Source organism: Lotus japonicus, chromosome 6 (assembly GCF_012489685.1).
Source record: "Lotus japonicus ecotype B-129 chromosome 6, LjGifu_v1.2".
NCBI classification, from domain to species: Eukaryota; Viridiplantae; Streptophyta; class Magnoliopsida; order Fabales; family Fabaceae; genus Lotus; species Lotus japonicus.
In genome coordinates this window covers 66,683,154-66,702,624 of record NC_080046.1, presented here as the reverse complement: position 1 = coordinate 66,702,624, position 19,471 = coordinate 66,683,154, and the positions used below count along the sequence as shown (strand labels likewise).

Here is a 19,471-nt window from a genome sequence, read left to right as displayed (position 1 = left end):
ATTAATGGGAAAGGCAATGGGGCTTCAGGGATGCCACCATCTTCTCGGCATCGAGCTCCACCCAGTTCCTCTCACGATTTTCCCTCTGCTCCGGTCACCATTTTCGATCTCTCTCTCTCTCCCTCGCGATCTCGCCCTCTCCTCTCCCACGATTTTTCTCGGTCTCGCTAGAGCTCACTTTGATGGGGGTTTTCACTTTTCAATATCATTGCTCTGATACGCAGAGGGGGAGAGCGAAAATGGTGGGTTTACAATATCAATGAGCGTGACTCTTGGGAGAACGAAAACGGAAGAACGCCATAAAAAGGGTGGAAAAATGAAAACTGAAAAGGGAGCTGTGAAATGGAAAACCAAACGTGCTGGGAGTTTTGAACTGAAAAAGAAAAATAAATCCTATGGCTGAGATTGAACGCTACGGACGGCCAAGATTTGATCTCCAACTAATTATATTGAGATTTACTAAATTGTCCATGGAGAAATCCTAATTTATGTTCAATGATCTATTGAATTACATTTTTACCCTTAAGGCTGCAAAACTTTGCTTTTATATAGATTATAGAAGATAGATAGATAGATTATAGATATTGATATTTTCTTGATTTAGAATATTAGCAATAACATTTATTCCATTAAAGTTGACATCATTATTTTATTTCTGATGAGTAAACTGAGTTTTTATAGTTCCTTCTGAGTCTAACTTAGGGTGTATTTCAGAAAATGTTGCAACCATTGTGAAATTGATTTCATCTCAGTCCAAAGTTTGACATGGTCTCTTTTCATAAGTGGTTATCGGCTAACTGCACATTTATGCTTCATAAAATAGGAAGATATGATGTTGAAGGACATTGAAGGGTACCTATAAGTACCTGTGTTCCTACATTGACACCAATTGGGACTTTTAGTAGTACTGAAGTAGACACATGCCCAATAAGTTGGTGCCAATAGAACTCAATCAAACTAAGAGACGTTATCAACATCGGAACCGATGAGTAACAAATAGTTGGTTTAAGTAGTATTTGTTTTTATTATAAAAAAAAGTAGCATTTGTTTAATTTTCCTTAAATATTGTCTTAAGTTTGAGTCTTCACAAAGGAAAAAAAATACTAAGAGAATTAGTTCTATCAGAATTTAAATGTGTCCAACTTAAACAGAAAAAATTGAAACTATTAATTTGTACCATACTATCATGCAATGAGATAATTCCCAATGCTTCTGGCTAGGCTCAAGGTTCAAAACTTGACTACCTGTACCAATTTACCAAAAACCAAAAAGGATTTGAATGTGTTGGACTTTTGGGAAGAACGTGTTATATATCTGTGGAAGTGGAAACACTATCACCCTTTATCTTTTCTTTTGGTCAACCTTTGCCCCATTTCTGGGCTCACTGACAACATTCCTAAAATTAAGATTCTTCATCCTCGTTACCTTGGGCTTGGGCTTTACTCTAGCTACTCATCCTAAAAAACTATTTAACTTTTGAAGATATTTTTAAACTAACTTTTGTGTCTAAATGATATCTCATCATTTTAACTAATGAAATTACTATTATGTCTGTGGTTGCTGGCTCTATCTGTGCACATAACTCTTCACTATCCAGTCCAGAGATTCCCAGCCTATTAATTGAATACAGTTAGAAGCTGAGCTAACACTGTCTTGAATGTAATGCATGTCCCCTGCTTTTTTGTTATTTTCTCTTAAGCTAACTAAGCCATGTGCCTCTTGAATTATGATCTTGGGCTTTATAAACAGCTTTGTGATTGGGCCCCGGCCCCTTTCAATGAAAGTTCATTCTTCTTTGACCAAAAAAATGTTATGTCTTGTCAATTGAAAAAGCATGAATATAACTATGATTTTAGGTTGGTAGTTTTTAATTAACATGATATAATCTCATTAGTGAGACATCGAATGAAACATCAATAATGACCAAAGATTTCGATCCAATTGTAATAACTACAAATCAGTTGCTACTATACTCATAAAACCTAAGACTCCTAACATCGTTAGAGAAAGCCGTAGGCATGTGCGTCTCTTCCTTCGGATTGGTTCAGCTTTGCTAATTTTTCATCCTTAAAAATTCAACTTAATAGTTACTTTGCTTCATAGAAGAGCATTTATAACAGCGTACAACACACACATGTGTGTGTGCGTATGTGTGTAGAGACCAAAAGAAAAAAAACCTCTATTTGTAGAGACTTACAGCATATCTAATTAAGCTTAAAGTTTATTACAAAGGTATTTCCAAACACATGTTATATATGTGTCATTGATCTTCTTGAAATGTCTGCTACTACTAACACTACTGAAGGCTCTAAAATTACCTTTGTTTCATTTAATTATAATATAAGTTTGTTAAATGGCACCGTCAAACACAGGCTACCATCTAGCAATTATTATTCGTCTTTTATAATAATAACTCCAAAAATTAATTTGACACTAGTTCTAATAACTTTTGAATAAAAAACTAATATAACAAAAGAGAATAGGCAGGACGTCGACAAGGAAGAATAGTGTAGTAGATGAGAATTGTAGCTCTATTTAAATGAAACAAGCAAGGTGATTCTCAATATTACATCTACAACTCATTTTCTTCTTTTCATTTCTAGCTCCATCTTCTCTATTTGAGTGTTCCATCCATAGTGTAGATATGGTTTTACTACCTGGAACTCAGAAACCACATGCTCTTCTGATCCCATTTCCAATACAAGGTCATGTCAACCCGTTTCTCAAACTAGCAAAGCTTCTCCACAGCAAAGGCTTCCACATAACCTTTGTGAACTCTGAGTTCAACCACAAACGCTTGCTCAAATCCAGAGGCCCTCATGCTCTGAATGGTTTGCCAGATTTTCAATTTGAGTCCATCCCAGATGGCCTCCCTCCCACTGACAACAAGGATGCAACTCAAAGCATCCCTGCTCTGTGTCAATCTACCAGAAACCACTGTCTTGTCCCCTTCTGCAACCTCATTACAAAACTCAATGCTTCTTCTTCTGCTCCTCCAGTCTCTTGCATAATCTCAGATGGTGTCATGGCCTTCACCATTAAAGCTTCTCAGCAATTTGGGTTGCCCAACTTGCTCTTTTGGACTCACAGTGCTTGTGGTTTCATGGGCTTCAAAGAATTGAAGAATCTCATGGAGAGAGGCCTCACACCCCTTAAAGGTAGATTTCACACATTGTTTTATTTTCTCTTTTGTTTATTCATGTGTCTCAACAAATGACCTTCTTATGAGGAACTTGTGTTTTCAACTTCTCATTATTACGGGAGTCTAGCTTGCTTACTATTAGACCAACACTTTGTTGGTTTGTTTTGTTTTCTCTAATTTGATTCAATTAGAGGGTGAGCATTGACACAACGGTAAGGTTGTTGTTATGTGACTTTACAGTCACATGTTAAGCTGTGGAATCAGTCTCTTAAGAAATGCAAGATAAGATTGCATATATTATATCAACAAAGTGGATCCGCCCCCTCCCGGAGCTTTATAGCAACTTGTATTTAATTTGATTCAGTTAAGTCAGTAATATTGTGATCCTTTTTCAGATGCAAGCTATTTGACAAATGGGCATTTGGACACCAAGATAGACTGGATCCCTGGCATGAAGAACATTACCCTGAGAGACCTTCCTGGCATATATCGCACCACAGATCCAAATGATGCACTTTTGGAGTTTGTGGTGGAACAAATTGAAGCAGCTTCACAAGCTACTGCTGTTGTTCTTCCCACCTTTGATGCCTTGGAGCCTGATGTGCTGAATGCACTCTTCACAATGTTTCCTAAACTCTACACTATAGGTCCACTTGATTTGCTCCTTAATCAAGTTACAGAGAACAGAATTGAATCTATTAAATGTAATTTGTGGAAGGAAGAGCCTGAGTGTCTCAAGTGGCTGGATTCACAGGAACCCAGTTCGGTTCTCTATGTGAACTTTGGTAGTGTTATAAACATGACACCTCAACAACTTGTTGAATTGGCTTGGGGGATAGCAAATAGCAAGAAAAAGTTCATGTGGGTGATTAGGCCTGATCTAGTTGAAGGTGAGGCTTCGATCGTGCCGCCAGAAATTGTAGCAGAAACCAAAGATAGAGGTATTATGTTGAGTTGGTGTCCTCAAGAGCAAGTACTGAAGCACTCAGCATTGGGAGGGTTTTTGACTCACTGTGGTTGGAACTCAACAATTGAGAGCATAAGCAGTGGGGTGCCTCTGATCTGTAGTCCATTTTTCAATGACCAATTTGTCAATTCCAGGTATATTTGTAGTGAGTGGGACTTTGGCATGGAGATGAATAGTGATGATGTGAAAAGAGATGAAGTGGAGAAGCTTGTGAGGGAGTTAATACAGGGTGAAAAGGGTAAGGAGATGAAGAGAAAAGCAATTGAGTGGAAGGAAATGGCTGAGGAAGCTACCAAAGCTAATGGTTCATCCTTTTTGAATTTGGAACAAATGGTAAATGAAGTCCTGCTTTTCAAGAGTTAAGGCTTCAAGATAAAGCTATGAATGAATGCAATCTTATAAGGATGATTGTAATGTATGGTAAATGTTGAGTGCCTGCCAGAAACTACTTTAAATGAATTATTGTAAGTGATATGTGCAATATGTAAGTTAATAATATATAAATGTTATTTTTGGAGAAAAAATAGGAAAAAATATGCTTTAGTGCTTTAGTATATTTTTTCTTCAATAACACTTTAGCATGAATCCAAATTGTGCTGACTTGGATTCAATGTTGTTTCTCTCTTTGGTGCTATCTCTGGGGCCGTTCTCTGAATGCTACTGGTTTTCGTTGGGCAAATTAATTTCCGCTTGAATTATTTTTCAACAGTAATTCCCAGATTTGTTTCCTAGTTTCTACAAATAACCCAGCAAAAAATGTTCAAGGGTTGACTTTTGAAACAAACAAAAAAAGACAAAAATAAAAGAAGCAAAACTAGTAACATTGGTGTGAGAGAGCAGATATTGGAATTTATTCTCTCTGTTTTTCTCCACACACAGATACACAAATTATGACTAAATTACATATTAGGAAAGTATAAATTAATGTTTCAATCGAATATATATTCACAACCCAAATTCACTTACACCTAGTGAGATAGAGTAAGAAGCAATTGATGTGATAGGAAAAAATAAGAGATAAAATGAAAAAAAAATGACAAAAATAAGATAGATGAAAAATGAAGTGTGAATGAATTAAAACGTTTGATTAACATCAAATAAAATAGCAAGCTGCGTGTTTCACATGCCACTGCGATCCAAGTACTTTTTTTTGTGGGGTAATCAACCTCTTCATGTTGCTGCAGATCCATTTTTGCCTATAAGACACATGACATCTCTTCCTTGTGATCCAAATCCTCAAAAGAAAAAACCATCCATGGACTCTGCATCACTTTCATCCAATGACAAGAAACCTCTTCATATTGTCATGTTCCCATGGCTAGCCATGGGTCACATGTTTCCCTGCTTCGAGGTTTCTAAGATTCTTGCACAAAAGGGTCACCATGTCACCCTCATATCCACTCCTTCAATCATAGATCGCCTACCAAAACTCCCACAAACGTTATCACCATTTATTACACTCACCAAATTGCCTTTATCATCCCACATAGACAAAAACCATCTCCCACATGATGCAGAATCCACCATGGATATTCCTTCCAACAAGCTATACTACCTCAAGTTAGCCTATGATGGTCTCCAAGAACATGTAGCTGAGGTGCTCAAAACATCAAATCCTGACTGGGTTTTCTATGATTTTTCTGCTAGCTGGATCCCACATGTAGCAAAGAGCCTCAACATTCCATGTGCCTATTTCAGTCCCTGCCCTGCATGGAGCATTTGCTTCTTTGACACCCCCACACAACAACTTGGTGATGTTGCTGCAAAGAGAATCAATGCTGAAGAATACTATGGCCCTCCCCAGTGGGTTTCCTTTCCTACAAAGATTGGTCTAAGACCTCATGAGGTGAAGAAATTGCTTGAAGACGTGAAACTCAATGAAACAGGGGCTTCCCCTGTTTTTGATCTGAACAGAGCAAACTCTGGTTGTGACATGTTTGTTATCAGAAGCTCCAGGGATCTTGAACCAGAGTGGTTAGATTATCTGGCTGAATTCTACAACAAGCCTGTGATTCCTGTGGGGTTGCTTCCACCATTAGTACAAGTAAGAGACTCTGATGCTGAGGAAGATAACAACCCTGATTGGCTTCAAATCAAAGCTTGGCTAGACACACAACAAGGGTCATCAGTGGTGTACATTGCATTTGGGAGTGAGGTGAATCTGAGCCAAGAAAACCTCAATGAGTTGGCTCTTGGCATTGAGCTTTCTGGGTTGCCTTTCTTCTGGGTTCTGAGGAAGGGCTCAGTGGAGTTACCTCATGGATTCGAGGATCGGATTAAGGATCGTGGGGTTGTTTGGAAATCTTGGGCACCCCAGCCTAAGATCTTAGCTCATGGCTCGGTTGGTGGTTGCTTGACTCACTGTGGTTCTGGTTCAATGATAGAAAATCTCTATTTTGGACATGTTCTTGTTATGCTGCCCTTCTTACTTGACCAAGCTTTGTATTCCAGAGTAATAGAAGAAAAGAAAGTGGGAATTGAGATACCAAGGAATGAGCAAGATGGGTCGTTTACAAGGAGTTCGGTTGCCAAGGCATTGAGATTAGCAATGGTGGATGAAGAGGGAGGTGCTTACAGGAAGAATGCTAAAGAGATGGGTAAGAAATTCAGTAACAAGGAGCTGCATAACCTATACATTGAAAACTTCATTGCCTCCCTTCAAAAGAACAAGCACATATAAAGTAAACATGTACAAGTTTTTCCATATCACCTAATAAAAGAGTCAATATTGGTTTATGCAACTGAAATTGAGATTTTTGGCTGAGAGATTAAGGTTTCAGAGTGTTTTGGAGTATTAGACTTGTTAGCTGTAGTTAGTTTGTTAACCATTGATCGGTTAAACTTGTAACTACACTTGGTTTGAGACATGCTTCAAGAAAATGTGGTTTCATGAATTTTCTTCTTCACTCATGGCTATTGGCTTCACTCAGTCCAAATGTGATTATTCTCTATTTACAACTGGTTCAGAAACTGATTTTGTATGTTGATTGTTGATGATATAATAGTTGTTGGACCAAATCCTGTCATGATTTCTCAGGTTCAACAAAAATTACAATCCCTGTTGCTGTTTGTTAGGTACCAGAGAAAAGCAATTGGAAGAATAACTGAAATTTACTAGAACACTGAATCCTCTGGGATTAACAACCAGAAGCAGTGAATTAGGGAAATTACAGCAGAAGAAAGAAAATGCAATAGTAGAATAAGAGCAATTCGAGAGTGCTCTGCTCTCCTAGTCCTAGTCCAATTTCTGCCTACCTATCCTTCTCTCCATAACTAACATATATTCCCTATGATGATTGAGTGGTCCCCATCTCCCCATCAGGTGACAGGTGCCTCACCTCACCTAGTGGTCCTAACTTCTAGAAGGATTCCTTTACAGACCTTTTGACAGATCATTGGGCCTTCTGCCATATACCTTGCCAAACCTGGCCTTAGTTGAAGTGAGGTTTGCATCATCTCTCCCCCCTTGAAAACTCACCTTGTCCCCAAGGTGAAATTCTGGGAACTGTTCCTTCAAAACAGTGAGTTCTTCCCAAGAATTTTCAAACTCTGGCAGCTCCTTCCATTTCACTAATACCTCAGTGTTCCCATCTGCTGTTTCTCTGAAGTTCTCAATTGTTTCAGGCTCCACTTTCAATTCTCAGTCCTCAGCCAATACCTTAGGAAGAGGTTGGCTAATCACTGCTCCACTCATTGCCTTCTTCAAGAGGGATATGTGAAAAACAGGATGAACTTGGCTCCCCTCAGGAAGCTTCAACTTGTATGCAACAGGGTTAATCTTCTCTACAATAGGATAAGGCCCATAATATCTAGGACTCAGTTTCTGATTTGTCCTTTTAGCCAAGCTCCTCAGTTTGTATGGTTGAATTTTGAGGTATACAATGTCTCCAACCTCATACTGTACATCTCTTCTATGTTTATTGGCTTGTTGCTTCATCCTGTTCTGTGCTCTCTCCAAGTTCCCCTTGAGTTCATCCAATATCAGGTTCCTTTCAGTGGTCATCCTACTAACTTCATCCACTGGAGTTCGAGCCATATCCCCTCTAACAATAGTTGGGGGATCCCTGCCATATAAAGCCTTGAAGGGTGTAGTCTTAATTGCAGAATGGTAATTTGTATTGTACCAGTATTCTGCCCAATTCAACCACTTAGGCCATTGCCTTGGTTTAGTTCCTGTCATGCATCTCAAATAGGTTTCCACACACCTATTAACAACTTCTGTCTGACCATCAGTTTGGGGATGGTATGCAGAACTGAATTTCAGCTTAGTACCAGCCAATTTGAACAATTCAGACCAAAAGTGACTCAAAAAGACCCTGTCTCTATCAGATATTATAGTAGCTGGAAAACCATGCAATTTCACCACCTCCTTGGTGAATACCTCAGCCACTTCCTTGGCAGTATAGGGATGAGTGAGGGCAATAAAGTGTGCATACTTGGTGAACCTATCTACTACCACCAAAATGGTGTCTTTCCCCATAGCCTTAGGAAGACCCCCTATAAAATCCATGGAGATATCAGACCATACCTGAGATGGTATTGGCAGAGGTTGAAGGAACCCCGCAAGGTTGAGAGCTTCATATTTGTTTCTTTGACACACCTCACACTTTTGCACGAATTCCTGGATGTCTAATTTCATTCCTTCCCAATAGAAAAGTGCAGAGATCCTCTTGTATGTCCTAAAAACCCCAGCATGGCCACCTAGGACAGATTCATGGAACTCCTTAAGGATGATTGAAACCTTCTCAGAACCTTTGGGGATCACAATTCTGTCCTTATACATCAGCTTTCCCTTCTTCATTTGATACCCCATAGGATAATGACCTTGAGTTGCTATCTCCTGCATAATCTCTCTATACTTGTCAACAGCCAACAACTCAGCTTCTAGATCTTGCCATTCTTCACACTGGACAGAAGAAATAGCTGTAAATTGCATCTTTCTGGATAGAGCATCAGCTGCTCTATTTTCAACCCCCGGTTTGTACTTGATTTCAAAGTCAAACCCCATTAATTTTGACATCCACCTTTGCTGCTCTTCTCCCATTACCCTTTGCTCAGCAAGGAATCTTAGGCTTTTCTGATCTGTATGGATGACAAAGTGGTGTCCTAACAAATAATGCCTCCACTTCTGTACTGCTAAGACCACAGCCATCAATTCCCTCTCATAGACAGACTTAGCTTGAGCTCTAGCTGAAAGTGTCTTGCTCATGAAGGCAATGGGCCTCCCCTCTTGCATGAGCACTGCTCCCAATCCCTTGCCCGAGGCATCTGTTTCTAGAATGAAAGAGTTGTTGAAATTAGGGACTGCCAATACAGGTACAGTTGTCATAATTTCCTTCAGTTTTTCAAAAGCCAGATTGGCTTCATTGCTCCAAATGAAATTGTTCTTCTTCAATAACTGATTTAAAGGGTATGCAAGCTTGCTGTAATTTCTCACGGACCTCCTATAATACCCTGTTAAACCCAGGAACCCTCTCAAAGCCTTTACTTCTTTAGGAGCAGGCCAGTTCAGCATATCTTTGATTTTGTCAGGATCAGCCGCCACACCTTTCTGGGAAATCACATGTCCCAAGTAAATTATCTCTTGCCCAAAAGAACACTTCTTTTGGTTTACCACCAAGGAATTGACTTGAAGTGTGTGTAAGACTTCCCTCACATGATCAAAATGCTCCTTTTCACTCGCACTGTAGATGAGAATATCATCAAAAAAAACTAGCACAAATTTCCTTAAATAAGGCCTCAAAACTTGGTTCATCAAGGCTTGGAAAGTGGAGGGGGCATTGGATAACCCAAAGGGCATCACAAGATACTCATAATGGCCTTCATGAGTCCTGAATGCAGTTTTTGGAATGTCTTCCTCATTCATTCTGATCTAGTGATAACCAGATTTCAAATCCAACTTGGAGAAAATCACTGCTGCTCCAATTTCATCTAGCAGTTCATCAATTATGGGAATTGGAAACTTGTCAGGCACAGTAACCTTGTTAAGGGCTCTATAGTCAACACATAATCTCCATGTCCCTTCCTTCTTCTTAACCAAGATTGCTGGACTGCTGAATGGACTTGTGCTTTCTCTGATTATGCCAGAATTCAGCATCTCCTTGACCTGCCTTTCAATCTCATTCTTTTGATAAAATGGGTATCTATAGGGCCTGCTATGTGGAATGGCTGCTCCTTCTTTCAACCTGATAACATGATCACATTTCCTCTTAGGAGGTAAACCTTCTGGAGTCTTGAAAACCTCAGGGAATTCTACTAACACTTCCTTAAGTTGTTGAGGAATCATCTCTTCCTTTTTGTTGGTTGCACACATACTATCATAAGCAAGGAATTCCTCTTTTGTTGCCCTCCTCTGAAGCTTCTTGCTACTCCTCATGGATTGCTTGTTTTCTCTCTTGAAGTGGTCTCCTTGCAGCCTCATCTTCCTACCATGCACCTCCCATTGAAGGGTAAGGTTCTTGAAATTGGCCTTAATGTTGCCTAAACTTGCCAGCCAATCCATACCCAGAACCAGTTCAGTACCTCCAAGACTCAGTAGGAAAAAATGTTGAACAATAGGGATCCCTTGTGCTTCTATTTTGAGGTTCTTACAGACCCCTGAATTCCTCTCCTTGGCCCCATTTCCCACCTCTACAACATATTCTGTGGTAGCAATCACTTGCAGCCCCAATTCAGCAACTAGTTCCTGAGAAATGAAATTACTAGTAGCCCCACAATCCACCAAAATCAACACCTCCCTTCCTCCTATTCTTCCCCTGATTTTGAAAGACTGATTAGAGGTTAACCCTTCCTTGCTGTTGAGGGACAGTTGTAGCACCTTGCCCTCCAAGATAAACTCCCCATCCTCAGCTTCTTCAAAGATTTCCTCCTCTTCCTCATCCTCCTCCCCTTCAATTAGGATGAATTGGTAATGCTTCTTAGTGCACACATGCTCCTTTCCCCATTTTTCCCCACATTTAAAACACAATCCCTTCCTACTTCGCTCTTGCAATTCACTTTGTGATAGTCTTTGCCCTCCATTCCACTTCCTCTTCGGAACCTTAGCTTCATTCCCACTTCCCTCATTACTCTCTTTGGATTGAGTGGTCTTGCCCTCCTGTCCTTGCTGTAACACCCCGATTTCGGTGGCGTCACTTTAGTAACTCAAAATAAAATAAAGCGGAAAAGCAGGTATTTTTTTTTGTTTTGTTTAAATAAAAAGACTTGTCGAAATAAAGACTCAACCCAATCGCGATTAACAGCGATTAATATACAATACAAGCACAGCCCTCGCTGCAACTAAACATCGTCACGAGTGACCTCCAGTGACGGAAAGGTAGTGCCCGTGGGCAAATATGTACAAACTAAAACAAAGGTTAAGTATTCTGAGTACAGTCCTCCAACGAAAGTAAGTCGGCCCAAAACGGCCTCAAAAGACTTCCTACGTCCGACAAACTCCCTGTGATCCTCATGGAAGGGAATCACATGAAAAGCTAATAGTCGGGGACCTGCCCTGCCCCAAAATAAGGAATGACAATCAGAGCTATGACTCTAACAACCATCTCAAAGACTCTAACCACCCATAACCCACACTACTTTCATCGACCCTTCCTCGATCAGGCCTGAAGTCCGGGTCCTCGTCGAAAGCTTCAGTAATAGTCATTACGCTCCGGGTCTTTCCCGCACAACGAATCATCATGAACCGGCTGACGGACGCCTGGCAGCAGGCCGACCGCCCAAACACAAACATACACACAAAGCCAAGGCGCTAGGGTCAACTCACGGAATAAAATAGATAATACAAACAACATGTGATAAAGGGGGTATATATATATGTTGTATATATACGTATAAGTCATGTATTGCCTACCCTAAGGTTGATACATAGCATGTTTATCAACATAAAATCATCAAGATATATATAACGATGTTTATCAACAACAAATCACAATAATATTCACAAGTATGGTTAGGTGCATGGCGTGCCAGTGCAATGTCATGCTCAAAAGATGATCCGGATAAAATGTCACCATCTCGATGGATGGGACAAGCCAAGCACCTCGCTTCGCTAAAGCACCTCGCTTTTATGAAGCAGCACGCTCCTGTGAAGCAGCACGCTCTTGTGAAGCAGCTAGCTCCATTTGGGGCATCTAGCTCCGTTGAAGTCCGATCTGATATCGTCCTTCGGAAAGCAGCACACTTTCCAAGAAATGTATGCATGAATGCAATATGGTTAGCCAAACAACGAATCGTCCTCACCAAGGCACGCGTGTCTAGCTAGAGTACATTGTCTCTACAATACCCTAAGGTAAACAAAGAAGTGCTAATCGCATTTGGTAACTTTACTAGTCACTTGGGCTCACCGTCACGATGGCCAACCAAACTGCTCAACGAGCAAAAGAATGCTTCTGGCATTCAGTGACTTTTCAAGTTACTTTGACTCACCAGCTCGATGGTCAAATGGACTGTTCAACGAACAAGGAGAATGCTGCTCGCACTCAGTGACTTTTCAATTTACTCAGGCTCATCAGCTCGATGGCCGAAAGGCTGCTCAATGAGCAAAGATGGTGCACTCGCACTTGGGGACTTTCCAATCATCCCAGGCTCATCCTTTGGATGGCTAGATAAACCACTAAAGGAACAAAAGGTGCTATCGCACTCAAAGTTTTCCTCACACTTAGATTGTCGACCCTTCCCGTTTTCCAAACCATTTTCACATCCTAAGTCTTTTCCAAGAGGTTATCATCATTATTTAAAAGTGTTCTATCTTTGATTAGTGTATTATGAATTTCATTTACAAATCAAGTTCTGATTTCGTTTGTTTCAAAACTCTATAAGTAAAAAGATCCCAATAAACCCAAGTAATTCCCCGGGAAGGTCTCGATTCCTAAAACAATAAAGGCTCGAACCTTGGTTCGACCTATCAAACATTCCCAAAACAAACCCGTCATTGCCATGACGAAGATAAGTGTAATCCACACTCCGAAAGTCGCATTAAATGCACGAATACAGTCAGCACATTTTAATCTTAAACACAAATAAATCAAGCTCTATTGAGCGATGAAACATTAATGCAGTGCTGCAAAACATAACCCTGTCATGTCCACTAAAAAGCGATAAGACAGAAACCAGTAAACGGCCGAAGCCTCTCAGAAAACGGAGACACACGTCTCATATAAGTTCACTCGGTCGAAGCCTCTAGAAAACATTTTTCAGAACAGTTCATGCAATATTTGTGCAGAATTTAACAAATAAGTCGAACAAGTCGACTCTAGGTCATTAACTAATAACGGTGAGTTGCCACTCACGATCACAATACATTCAAGTCGAATTTATCGACGCCTACACACAAAAATAGCTAGTAAGTAAGTTGCCCTAACCTCGAGTTGTTCCAGTCTCGCGGTGTAGGTCTCCCTCACAAGCTTGTTCAGTCAATCCCAAGGTTTCCACAATTGAACCTTTGAGCAAACAAAGCAATAATGAATCAACACAAGTCGATACAGTCGAAACAATCCTAACTAATGTTCGACAAAGCTCAAGAAACTTCAGAGTACAACATTTAGGCACGAAAGGAAGGGCTTTCCCCGAATGGATGAGTTTTGACTCGATTCAGGTTTTGTACAAAAACACTTTATTCGCTAAAACGTGCATAACTTGAGCTACAGAACTCGGAATGACACGAAACCGGCGCCAAAATTTCCACAATTGAAAGAGCTACGCAATGGCTCAGGTCATAGAGACTCAAAAATTATTTTTGGACACGGTACCCAAGCAAATAGGTTTCGGCCACTATAGAAAATAGGGTTTTCGAACTTTTTCTTCGATCTAAATCAATCCCTAGGTATTCTTAGGCGATATCTAGGCCAGGGAAACTCTCAGAAAAATTATCGGGTCGAAAATTGTCGCAGGGGTATTTTGGTCATTATTTTTAGCTCGGAAACTCAAAATCAGAATTTCGAAAAACAAATTTGATGAGCTCGATTCTAACGACATTTATAACAACTAATCCTACTGAAGCTAAGCTCAGTCGAGAGTTTTTGATCCAAAAAGCGGAACCTCTGTCAGAAAATGGGTATTTTCAGAAAACTTGACCTCTGCGACGATTCGACAGGATTCAGTCGAAAACAACTGGATATTCATGCTCTAGAGCACGTGGGCATTAAGTTTAGACACCAAAATCAGCTTATTTGGACAGTTTTACAAAAAGCTCCAAACTTTGAGCTCAGAAAAACATAGAAAAAGTCGACAGATCTGACGATCAGAAGTGAGGGATAGTAACTATACCTCGATGTCTTCGATTAGCAACGAACGGTGAAGCAATCGGGCAAGAAACGACGAAAATCAACTTCTTCTTTTTTCCTCCTTGCACCCCTCGGCCGTGTGTGTGTTTGTGAATTTTTTTGTTTTTTTTTCATTTTTCATACTATATATAGGAAATGGGAAATGCAGAAAAATGAGAATTTCGCGATTCCGATTTTTCCTACTGATTCCAACGTATTTTAGACACGATATTCTTCCCGCTGAATCTTCTAATTCTCCAAAGAAATATCAGTATGATTTTTGGTTTTCGAGGCTTGTTTTTAATGTTTACCGGCTTAAAAATGCACTTTATGCACTTTATGCTTTTGACCTCGGATGCAGAAACTTCCTTCTGAAGAAAGATTCGGAACGTCGATTAGAGTGGGCGTGCGCGGATGAAATCTTTATTTGAAGCTCCGAATAGAAAAAGTCTTCATCGTCCGTCGATTTTAGGGTTTTTGAACTATCAGGGATTCCGTTTCGGCAAACTTCAGAGAATTGGAATTTGACGTTCGTACATTCCAGGGTTTCGCATCGAAATACTTGTTTACTGACGAATAAGAGAAATTCTAACATTTCTCTGAAGATTTTTGGAATTAGTTTCCATCGCGTCCTAAAGTGTAAATTAGCTATTTACTAGTGTCTTTGACCTAAGATTAGGCGAATGTTAGTCGTGCTATACTTTTATCGGTTTTGATACAATCCTTGAACTTTTCCTGAACCTTCTCCTTCATAAATTTATTTCATCCAATAAACTCTTGTTCAGGTTTCCCTTCACGATACATCGAACTTATTCGTTAATAAGGAATTTCACTAATTTATTCTAAGCTTAAAATCTTGGGTCTCACACTTGCCCCCCAGCAGTGTTCTTCCCAACATAGCTTGAACTAGAATTTGTATGTTTTTCCCCATTACTGGAAAATTTGACACCAATCCCTCCTTTATCCTTCCATCCTCTCTTGTCTTCTTCCTTGGTCTTTCCTCCCCTGAGAGCAGAGTTCTTTTCTTCTATTAACAAGGCCCTATCCATCAGTCCAGCTAAATCAGCAGCAGGATACAACTTCATCTCTGCTCTAATCTCCTCTTGTAACCCATTCAGAAACACCCCTTTCAGAATCTCCCTATCAGCACCTCTCATCGGAGCTGCAGCTTCTTCAAAGCTCTCTCTATAGGCCATGACACTACCCTTCTGCTTAATGCTAAGCAAAGGGCCAAATGGGTTCTGAACCAAGGTGGGTTGAAACCTTCGAATCAAGGCATGCTTGAAAGGTTCCCAAGCTCGCTCCGGAGCTTGCTCTTCCCACCACTGGAACCATCCCAGAGCCTTTCCTTCCATGGCGATCATCACCATTTCCAACCTTTCCTCTTCTCCGACTCGACTGAGTTGGAAGAAGCGCTCTACCCGATTGATCCACCCATAAGCGTCGCTCCCATCGAACATCGGGATATCCACCCTCCTTCCCGTTACTGCTCGCAAATGGACACGATGAGGATGATCAAATCGCTCTCTGCTGTGGTCAGAAAATCGCGACCCGGTTCGCGACCCGGAATGCGAAGAAGCTTCGCGATCTCTCTCACGCGATGCTTGCCGGAATCTGGGTGTGTTGGAACGTCCTCGAGTTCGCCTCCGCTCGCGATTCATGATGAGCCTTCGGAGTTCTTCAAATTGCTCCGTCGCCATCTCCTTCATCGACGTCACGGATCGCTCGAGATCATCTACTCTGGATTCCATCGCAGCTCTCGTCACCACCATACAAGCTCCCTCAGGATCGGGAGCTCTGATACCAATGTTAGGTACCAGAGAAAAGCAATTGGAAGAATAACTGAAATTTACTAGAACACTGAATCCTCTGGGATTAACAACCAGAAGCAGTGAATTAGGGAAATTACAGCAGAAGAAAGAAAATGCAGTAGTAGAATAAGAGCAATTCGAGAGTGCTCTGCTCTCCTAGTCCTAGTCCAATTTCTGCCTACCTATCCTTCTCTCCATAACTAACATATATTCCCTATGATGATTGAGTGGTCCCCATCTCCCCATCAGGTGACAGGTGCCTCACCTCACCTAGTGGTCCTAACTTCTAGAAGGATTCCTTTACAGGCCTTTTGACAGATCATTGGGCCTTCTGCCATATACCTTGCCAAACCTGGCCTTAGTTGAAGTGAGGTTTGCATCACTGTTCAAGCTAAAGGTACTTGGTGAATTGAGATATTTCCTAGGTTTGGTACTTGCTCATTCTAGTAAAGGGATTTACTTATGCCAAAGAAAATATACTGTTTTATTACTAGAAGGTACTGGTTTTATTGACTGTAAACTAGTTTCCTTGCCAATGGATCAATGATTGAAATTAAGCTCAACTGATGGAACACTTCTGCCTGAATCCATTCAGTATCACAGGCTATTTGCGCGCTTGTTATATTTAACAATTTCAATGTCTGATATCTCTTTCCCAGTTAATAAACCAAGTCAATTCATGGCTGCTCCAAGGACTTCTCATTTATCAGCCATTCATCACTTGTTGAGGTATCTAAAAGGAACTACTTGCTCCAACCATCTCTTAATTATTTGTCTCATTTCATTAAAGAAATAAAAATCTCTAATTACTTTATAATAAAGCTAGCAACTAGTGGATCGTGGCAAAGTTCTCTATTTTGATCCCATGTTCCTAGAATAAAAATACTGGAAGCGTGCCAAGCATGGTGTTAATTTAATCATTGAATCCCCTTGGACCTTCCTACTTATATCCTTTCCTCAGTGCAGGTAGAAACCAAATCCAAGTGAAAGGGAAAGAAAGAAACAATCTCATGGATTCAACTGCTCCACTTCCATTTAGTGGCAATGGCGAAGATAAACCTCTTCATATAGTCATGATCCCATGGCTCGCCATGGGTCACATAACCCCATACTTTGCGCTGGCCAAGGTTCTTGCTCAAAAGGGTCACTTCATCACATTCATAAACAGCCCAAAGAACATTGATCGCATGCCCAAACCCCCAAAAAGCCTTGAACCATTCATCAACTTGGTGAGGTTGCCCTTGCCACCCATTGAGCATCTCCCAGAAGGTGCAGAGAGCACCATGGACATCCCCACTAACAAGGGATATTACCTCAAGTTGGCCTATGAAGGCCTCCAAGATGCTGTTGCTGAGATACTTCAAACTTCAAAGCCTGATTGGGTTCTATATGATTTTGCAGCTGACTGGTTGCCACCAACAGCTAAGAGCCTCAACATCCCTTGTGCCCATTACAACATAACCCCAGCTTGGAGCAAATGCTTCTTTGATCCACCAAAGGATCAGGTAAAGTCATATTTCAATCTTGAAGACATGTGTAGCCCACCCAAGTGGGTTCCTTTCCACACAACCATGAGTCTAAGGCCTTATGAGATCATTAGAGCATTTGCAGCTGTCAAAGATGAGTCTACAGGACGATCAATTAATTATGATCCCAACAAAGCATATTCCAGCGGTGACTTGTTTCTTCTCAGAAGCTCCAGAGAACTTGAAGGAGAATGGTTAGATTATGTTGCTGATAGGTACAAGATGCATGTGGTTCCTGTTGGCTTGCTTCCACCATCCTTGCAAATAAGAGATGTTGAAGAGGAAGACAAACACCCCGACTGGGTGAAAATCAAAGCCTGGTTAGACACACAAGAACCTTCATCTGTGGTGTTCATAGGATTTGGGAGTGAGTTGAAGCTGAGCCAGCAAGACCTCACTGAGTTGGCCCATGGCATTGAGCTTTCTGGGTTGCCTTTCTTCTGGGCTTTGAAGTACCTGAAAGATGGATCACTTGAGTTACCTGAGGGGTTTGAGGACAGAACCAAGGATCGTGGGATTGTTTGGAAAACATGGGCACCCCAGCCGAAGATCTTAGCTCATGGGGTCATTGGGGGATGCATGAGTCACTCGGCTGCAGGTTCTGTCATTGAGATGGTTAATTTTGGGCACGTTCTTGTGACCCTGCCATATTATCTGGACCAGTGTCTGTTTTCAAGAGCATTAGAAGAAAAGAAAGTGGGAATAGAGGTACCAAGGAACGAGCAAGATGGTTCCTTTACTAGGGAGTCGGTGGCGAAGACATTGAGGTTAGCAATAGTTGATGAGGAAGGGAGTGTCTACAGGAAGAATGCCAAAGAGATGGGCAATGTTTTCAGTTCCAAAGTTCTTCATGATCAATACATTGAAGATTGCATTGCTGCTCTTCAAAAATATAGGCTTCATTCCAATAGATAAGCAGTTCTTCTTTTAATTTCTTTCCTTTCTTCTATGATCTTTGTTTAGTAATAAAGGTCAATATAGCACCTACGAAAATTCGACTTTATTAAGATTACATTGTCCGCAAAAGTTAAGAATTTATGTTGCAACTATAAAGGGCACTAATGATAACTGACCAGGTATGACAAAGGAAATATTCCAATAGACTGTACCTTACCATATAAATATCCAATTTGGAAGTGTCTTGATGGGACCTATTCATGTGGTGCAAGCACTGCCAACAAAAGATGAGATTTAAGAGAACATAATAGAGGCATCTCAACGAATGATCCGGTGAGTGGAAGTGATGGACATGATATTATTCCAAAGAAGAATGACAACAACTATTAGGCATGAACTATGGACATCATGTTCATTTCATTTAATGTATCATGTTGCTGACAGAAAATTCAGCTCATTCCAACCCTACATATCAAACTTTAAAATGCAATTACACCACTGTCTACTATATGACCTACTCATATATAAGGTGTTGTCCAAAAGAGTCAAGTTCATTCAAATCGCCATACATATAATTTGACATGTTCAAGCTTCAAGAACAATCATGCAAAGTAGCCATTTGTAAACAATGGGAGGGAAAATTCTGCTATATTTTCTATCAGCAACTGTACGCATTGGTATGACAATAGACATAACAAATTTCACTTTGTTCTAATTTACAAACTAAACAAAACCACTATATAATACCATGCTCTGATGTGTTGTTAATTGACACCTATATTTTGAAATAATGCAGGAATGGTAGTAGTTATGTAGCATTGACATTTTAAAAGAATTGGTGCAGAAATATTGGGTCAGTTAAATCAACA

At 40.5% G+C, this 19,471-nt stretch overlaps 4 protein-coding genes across 4 annotated transcripts; 3 read left to right on the top strand and 1 right to left on the bottom strand.

Annotated features, from left to right (window-relative positions):
- The first annotated feature begins 2,547 nt into the window (after window positions 1–2,547).
- On the top strand, window positions 2,548–4,731 carry LOC130723147 (7-deoxyloganetin glucosyltransferase-like). Its single transcript, XM_057574104.1, has 2 exons — window positions 2,548–3,158; window positions 3,538–4,731. The coding sequence occupies exons 1-2, from the start codon at window positions 2,645–2,647 to the stop codon at window positions 4,470–4,472; spliced, it is 1,449 nt and encodes a 482-aa protein (XP_057430087.1). The 5' UTR covers window positions 2,548–2,644; the 3' UTR covers window positions 4,473–4,731.
- Window positions 4,732–4,837: 106 nt separating this feature from the next.
- LOC130723146 (soyasaponin III rhamnosyltransferase-like) lies at window positions 4,838–7,015 on the top strand. Its single transcript, XM_057574103.1, has one exon. The coding sequence runs from the start codon at window positions 5,233–5,235 to the stop codon at window positions 6,787–6,789; it is 1,557 nt and encodes a 518-aa protein (XP_057430086.1). The 5' UTR covers window positions 4,838–5,232; the 3' UTR covers window positions 6,790–7,015.
- Window positions 7,016–9,981: 2,966 nt separating this feature from the next.
- Window positions 9,982–16,119, bottom strand: LOC130725816 (uncharacterized). Its single transcript, XM_057577004.1, has 2 exons — window positions 15,238–16,119; window positions 9,982–11,214 (listed from the first exon to the last, which is right to left on the bottom strand). The coding sequence occupies exons 1-2, from the start codon at window positions 16,117–16,119 to the stop codon at window positions 9,982–9,984; spliced, it is 2,115 nt and encodes a 704-aa protein (XP_057432987.1).
- A 724-nt stretch (window positions 16,120–16,843) lies between these two features.
- Window positions 16,844–18,731, top strand: LOC130723145 (soyasaponin III rhamnosyltransferase-like). Its single transcript, XM_057574102.1, has 2 exons — window positions 16,844–16,908; window positions 17,141–18,731. Exons 1-2 carry the CDS (start codon window positions 16,859–16,861, stop codon window positions 18,618–18,620), a joined length of 1,530 nt encoding a protein of 509 aa, XP_057430085.1. The 5' UTR covers window positions 16,844–16,858; the 3' UTR covers window positions 18,621–18,731.
- Window positions 18,732–19,471: the final 740 nt, after the last annotated feature.

Coding starts and splice junctions, on each gene's coding strand:
- LOC130723147 (XM_057574104.1), top strand. CDS start 2,645: ATGGTTTTACTACCTGGAACTCAGAAACCACATGCTCTTCTGATCCCA. Junction 3,159..3,537: donor AGGCCTCACACCCCTTAAAG/GTAGATTTCACA, acceptor ATCCTTTTTCAG/ATGCAAGCTATTTGACAAAT.
- LOC130723146 (XM_057574103.1), top strand. CDS start 5,233: ATGCCACTGCGATCCAAGTACTTTTTTTTGTGGGGTAATCAACCTCTT.
- LOC130725816 (XM_057577004.1), bottom strand. CDS start 16,119: ATGGAATCCAGAGTAGATGATCTCGAGCGATCCGTGACGTCGATGAAG. Junction 11,215..15,237: donor AGAACACTGCTGGGGGGCAA/GTGTGAGACCCA, acceptor GGGGTGTTACAG/CAAGGACAGGAGGGCAAGAC.
- LOC130723145 (XM_057574102.1), top strand. CDS start 16,859: ATGGCTGCTCCAAGGACTTCTCATTTATCAGCCATTCATCACTTGTTG. Junction 16,909..17,140: donor GCCATTCATCACTTGTTGAG/GTATCTAAAAGG, acceptor TCCTTTCCTCAG/TGCAGGTAGAAACCAAATCC.